Source organism: Solanum verrucosum, unplaced genomic scaffold, assembly GCF_900185275.1.
Source record: "Solanum verrucosum unplaced genomic scaffold, falcon-dt-bn FXZP01000652.1, whole genome shotgun sequence".
NCBI lineage: Eukaryota > Viridiplantae > Streptophyta > Magnoliopsida > Solanales > Solanaceae > Solanum > Solanum verrucosum.
Genome location: NW_026020704.1, coordinates 1 through 6,609, shown reverse-complemented (window position 1 = coordinate 6,609; position 6,609 = coordinate 1). Strand labels below are relative to the sequence as shown.

General features: G+C 38.2%; 1 protein-coding gene across 1 annotated transcript; it reads left to right on the top strand.

Annotated features, from left to right (window-relative positions):
- Positions 1 to 5,351: 5,351 nt before the first annotated feature.
- LOC125812401 (uncharacterized mitochondrial protein AtMg00820-like) lies at positions 5,352 to 6,158 on the top strand (the record flags this gene model as incomplete). The annotated part of the gene is made up of 3 exons (XM_049491899.1): positions 5,352 to 5,377; positions 5,560 to 5,658; positions 5,888 to 6,158. Coding segments are annotated over exons 1-3 (396 nt in total), but the record flags the coding sequence as incomplete, so codon positions are not given.
- Between the last annotated feature and the right edge of the window lie 451 nt (positions 6,159 to 6,609).

The window sequence follows — 6,609 nt, the reverse complement described above, 5'->3', positions numbered from 1 at the left end:
CATCCATAACCTCACCATTGACTAGGTTGACTCAGAAGATGGTCAAGTTTCGATGGTCAGATGATTGTGAGAAAAGCTTCGCAAAATTGAAATAGGTTGACTACAACTCCTGTTTTGACTCTACCAGAGGGTTCAGACGGTTATGTGTTTATTGTGATGCATCTAGAGTCGGCCTAGGTTGTGTGTTGATGCAATGAGGTAAGGTTATAGCTTATGCTTCCAGACAACTTATGGTGCATGAGAAGAATTATCCAACTTATGACCTCGAGCTTGCAGCAGTGGTGTTTGCACTTAAGATTTGGAGACATTACATTTATGGTGTTCACGTAGATCTGTTCACAGACCATAAGAGCCTTCAGTATGTGTTCACCTAGAAAAAATTTAATCTTCACCAAATGAGATGGCTTGAATTCCTCAAGGATTATGATATGAATGTGCATTACCATCATGGTAAGGAAAATGTAGTAGCAGATGCTCCTAGTAGACTATCTATGGGTAATGTAGCACCTGTTGAGGAAGAAAGAAAGGAACTAACAAAGGATGTTCACAGACTTGCTCGCTTAAGTTTCTTTATGAGCATATTAGATAGTGGTGTAACAGTCCAGAATGGGTCGAATCTTCATTGGTAGCAGAGGTTAAGGAAAAGCAAGACAATGATCCAATATTAATTCAACTAAAGGGTGCATTCCATCAGTCGATAGTTGAGGTTTTCTCCCAATGGGGAGATGGTGTGCTTCGCTACCAGGGTTGATTATGTGTTCCTAATGTGGGAGAGTTGAGACAACAGATTCTTGCAGAAGCCCATAATTCCAGGTATTCTATTCATCCAGGCTCCACTAAGATGTACCGTGATCTGCGGGAAGTCCTTTGATGGAATTGTATAAAGAGGGATATAGCAGATTTTGTGGCTAAGTGCCCCAATTGTCAGCAAGTGAAGGTAGAACATCAGAAACCAGGAGGTATGACTTAAGAGATAAACATTCATACTTGGAAGTGGAAGTGATCAACATGGACTTCATTACAGGTTTACCTCGTACTCGTAGACAACATGACTCATTTGGTGATTATTGACAGGGTAACTAAGTCTTCTACTTTTTGGCTATCAAGACTACAGATTCAGCGGAGGACTATGCCAAGCTTTACATTAATGAGATAGTCAGGTTGCATGGGGTTCATTTGTCTATCATCTCGAATAGAAGTCTTCAGTTTACCTCTCATTTTGGAAGTCATTTCAGAAAGGTCTTGGTACTCAGTTTAATGTTAGCACAACATTTCATCCGCAGATAGATGGTCAGGCAGAGCGTACCATTCAGACCTTAGTGGACATGTTGAGAGCTTGTGTGATCACTTTCAAGGTAGTTGGGATGATCACCTTCCTTATATAGAGTTCGCCTACAACAATAGTTACCATTCTAGCATTCATATGGCCCTTTTGAGGCATTGTATGGGCGTAGATGTAGATTTCCAGTTGGTTGGTTTGAAGTGGTGAAGCAACCTTGATAGGACCAGATTCAATTCATGATGCTATGGAAAGTGTAAATCATTAGAGATAGACTTAAGACTGCTAGAGTGCCAGAAGTCTTATGCAGATGTAAGGAGAAAGGAACTAAGTTCTAAGTTGATGATTGGGTTTTCTTGAAAATGTCGCCTATGAAAGGGGTGATGAGATTTGGCAAGAAAGGGAAACTCAGTCCTAGATATGGTCCCTTACATATTCTAAAAGGATTGGCAAAGTGGCTTGTGAGTTAGAGTTGCCAGCAGACTAGCAGCAGTGCATCCAGTCTTTCACATTTCTCTTTAAAGAAGTGTGTGGGTGATCCAGCATCTAGTGCCATTAGAGAGTGTGGTTGTGAAAGATAGTATTCGTTATGAGGATGTACCAGTTGAGATTCTCGATCGTCAGGTTAGAAGGTTGAGAAACAAAGAATTCACTTCAGTCAAGGTTTTGTGGAGGAGTCAGTCCGTAGAGGGAGCTACTTGGGAAGCAGAAGCAGCCATGAAGTCCAAGTATCCTCACCTCTTTCCTTCGATTCCATTCCAGCTTGAGGTAATAGTTCCTCTTCAGTTTTTCATTCATTCATGCGCTAATTCAGTCTAGTAATGTGTTCCTTCAGTTATCCTTGCATTTTCAGTGCATTTGCATGTTCTTGGAACTAAGTTCAGTCAGAAATCAATTTCAGTACTTAGTGGTAGGGATTGTAGCTTCTCACTCCATACTCAGCTAGTTTAGTCTTCATTCGAGGACGAATGGTCCCAAAGGGGAGATAATGTAACACCCTGTATTTGAAACATACCAAAATGTAGATTTTGAGAAATTGCAGGTGCAACCCACGGTTTCCACCCACAGACCATAGGTCAGACAACGACCCGTACTGGTGGTCCACGGTTCACCACTACAACTCCTCCCCAACCCAGCTCAGAAAATGGCTAAGTCTTGACCCACGGTCCGTAGGCCAGGGTCTGTGGTCTGTGTTTGTGGATCGAGGCCCCCTTTACCCAGTGTAACATCTCGCACTTAGAAAACGACTATAAAGAGTTTAAAATATGAAAATATATATTTTTGGAAAGAATAAGGAAATCTGGAAATTTTTGTCTAAGTTAAGAAAGTGAGTTTTGGCCATTTTCAAACAGCCATAACTCCTAGCTCGGGATGAGTTAGGAGCAGATCTTGATATGGTTGGAAATCCCTTGGAGAGATCTTTCCAACACAGCCAAGTTTGCGCAATTTCGACAACGTATGAGTGAGTTATGCCTTTTGGAAGTTGGGTTGTTGGATTGAGGAAAGTCCGAATCCGGATTTAAGGAACGACAAACTAGTCTTTTCTCTAATTAATTTCCTAATTCATTTTTAGGGTTTTATTGGGGTAAAAACAGAACTTAATTCAGTTTTGGAAAATTAGAATACGTTTACGGCTTGGAGAAAAGAGAAAAGAAGAAAGAAAAGGAGAAAAACCAAGATTTCGCCAAGAACGTCAAGCATTTTGAGTGGAATTCGTCAGGGGTTGAGACCTATTAAGGTATGTGAGATCTTTTAGTGATGGGTTAGCTCACCCACACACCAACTTGTTTCAATTCAGCGATTTTGAGTTGTTTACATGTTAAAAAGTGAAGTTCTTGAAAGATATTGTTATGTTCTTGATTGGATGTGTTGTTGAAGTTTCTTGTTTATTTGATTCATGTTTTCGCGTGGATTTTCGAGTTAGATCTGTTGTAATTTGAGAGTACTAATGACCTTAAGTGTTTTGGAAAGGAACTAGGGAAGATTGGAGGGTTAGAGATGAAAAACGAAGGAGAAAATTCAGAATTTTCTGGGTAAAGAGGTGAGGCGTCGCGCCAGCAGCGCCCCCAAAGCAGTGTCTGACATTTTGGCCTTGGGGCACCGCGCCAGCCAGTGCACCCAGTAGGTTCTCTGAGGTTTGGGGAATGGCGCCCTACGCCTCTCAGAGCGCCAAGGACGCCAATTCACCCCATTTTCCCCCCATCTTTTCGTACTAGTTTCTAAGTGATGTACCTATGTTTCCTAGTTGATTCTAACACTCTAAGGTACATCTAACCATCATGAAATAATCCATAAACATGAGATCATGAACCTTGAATCCAAAATTCAATTCAAGGAAAGTTAAGATCAAAGTCAAAGAAGTTAAGAGTCAAGTCTAGAAGTTAAGAAGCAAGTCAAAGCAAAGTTTCTTAAAGTTTTCAAGAGTCTTTAACAAACGTTTTAACTTCATTTTAAGGATCAAGTTTCAAGTTAAGCAAAGAGTAAAGAGTCGAGTTCATTTCTCAAAAGCTATAAAGGAACTAAGTATTCTCAAAGAGTTTATAAATGTTTTTACATATTTGAGCAAGAAAAGGGAACATCGATTCCAAAAAGAGATTTTAAACTAAGTCTTGAATAATTATCTCAATTCAAAGAAAAAGTTTTGTTTTTTTACAAACATATGAGCTAAGTATATTTTGGGAGTAGTATTGAGCACCGATATGGGAATGCGAGTTTATATTAACTCAAGTCTCTATAAACCATGTAACCAACATCGGTAGTAAATTGATCATACTTTTTATATGACTCCTTAAGACGCTTTTAGCATAGACTAGTGGATCTACTAAGTTAAGCGTTCTATATGACGGTAAAGTATATGACAGTTTTGGCAGCGTGGGCAAGACGATGTATCACCACTTAGGCTCATAGTGGTGGTTCTCGGTTAGAGAATCTCCCACAAAAGTTATATTACTTTTATATATAAGTAAAGTTGAGTTTGTTATTGCTTATTATTGCATGTGACTTATTTGAGTTCAGTCATTCATGAGTTGTACAGAGGCAAGGTAAGTGTTCCTTCCTACTCTTTTATCCAAGTGGCACAGGTGGCTCATACATGATCGTTTCATATTTATCCAAGGAGTTTAATTACAAATGTATTTCATATTCAAAATTTCAAATACAATTTGTTGTTAGTAAGCAAAGTGACTCAGGATTGGGCTGCTCAGTCACATTATATCCACATTTATGTGTGTTTCAGGATCTTTACACTGGCAAGGTGAGGGAGATCGGTAAGGAAGATGTTGGGTTATACTTGCTACTCAATCACTTTACACAAAGCCAACTACATCATCAAGCTTGTGGATTAAAAGGAAAGGAGAAAGAAACAAGGAAATTATCGAAAGAGGAGGTTGATATGTGGCACAAGAGGCTAGGTCATATGTCATCTCATATGTTGAACTAGTTGTTTCATGTTAGTACTAAGTCTATTGATCAAGTTTTGAATAAGTGTTTTTGTGTCCTTGTGGAAAAACCAGGTAGTATCATTAAAAGTAGTCATGTGTTGATTTGAATTTCATTTAGATGTATGAGACCATATAAGAAATCAACATTTGATGGTAATAGATTTTCCTGATTGATTGATGACTTTAGTAGAATGACTTGGTTATTTCTATTGAAAAATAAGTCAGATGTATGTGTGGCTTTTGGTCATATTTTTTGCAGTTTGTTAAGACTCAATTTGATAAAACCTCTGTATGTGCAAGTATGCTAAAAGAAAAAGGTATAGTTTCATCAAGAGGTCTACAACAAAAGGGAGTGGCAGAAAGGAAATATAGACATGTCTTGGAAATAACTAGGGCCTTGACATTTCATGGTCATATTCCTTTAAGATATTGGGGTTTGTGTTTAACTTGGCAGCTGCATATTTAATAATAGAATTCCTAGTAGGGTACTAGCTAGGAGGTCAATCTCCATATGAGATTGTATGGAACGAGACCTTTGTTGACATACCTGAGAGTGTTAGGGTGTTTGTGTTTCGCTAAAATTTTATCAAAAAAATGATAAATTAAAATCAAGGTCCAAGGCCTCAGTACATATGGGGTACTCAGAAACTCAGAAAGGGTATATTATACTTCATCTAGCATCTAGTAACTTATTTGTGAGTAGAGATGTCATATTCAAAGAATCAATATTTCCTTTTACTGATAGGTTGAATAAAAAGAGTTGTTGGTCCTTTTGTGGATAACATGAGTACAAAAAACGTTTGAGCCTGGATTGGTATCCAAAGCCTGATTTGTATCTAGTGATGTCACTCTTAGACAAGGAGGTGAATCAGAAGTGGAGTGTGGACCGAAAGTTGAAGGTGTTATGCCAGAAGATTCTGAACAAGACATAGTAACAAGGTTAACTAGTAGAAGGTCATACTTATGACTCAGGTGAGTCACAGCAGAATCATGAAAGAATGGTGACCAGGAGATCAACAAGAGGGGTATAATCCACCTGTGTGGATGAAGGGCTTTGTTTCACTAAACATCAATAAGAATGTACAGTTTCTTATATCTGAGTATGTGGCCTATGGTCATTTGTCTAAGTCCTATCAAGCTTTTGTTGCTGCAACTTCTATTCTTACAGAACTACAACTTATGCAAAAACATGTAAAGAGCCTAAATGGATAGAGGCAATGCATGCTGAGATACAGGCACTAACAAACAACATAACTTGGGAACTGGTTGATTTGCCGAAAGGAAAGTCTGCAATTGGTTGCAGATGGATTTATAAAATGAAGTACAAGTCTACTGGGGAGGTAGAAAGATTTAAAACAAGGTTAGTTGCTAAGGGGTACAGTCAGAAAGAGGGGATAGATTACAAAGAAACATTTTTCCTTGTGGTGAAAATGGTGACTGTAAGAACTATTCTAGCATTAGTTATGGCAAGACAATGGCACATTCATCAAAATGGATTATGTACAATATTTTTCTATATGGTAATTTACAAGATGAAAATCTACATGAGTGTGCCATAAGGTTTAACCAGTCAGACAGAGAAGAAGGCATGTAGACTGGTAAAGTCTCTATATGGTCTTAAACAAGCACCAAGACAATGGAATCACAAATTTAGAGAAGCATTACAAAAAATTGAACTTCAATCAAAGCCAATATGATCATTCCTTGTTTACAAAGAAGAATTCTGAAGGGACTACAATAATTTTGGTACATGTTAATGACATTTTGATTATAGGAAGTAGCCTAAGCTAGTAGAAGAAAAAAAAAAGAGCCCTACAACAAATTTTCAAGATGAAGGATTTAGGTGAATTGAACTATTTTCTTGGAATAAAGTTTCCAAGGTCTAAGGCT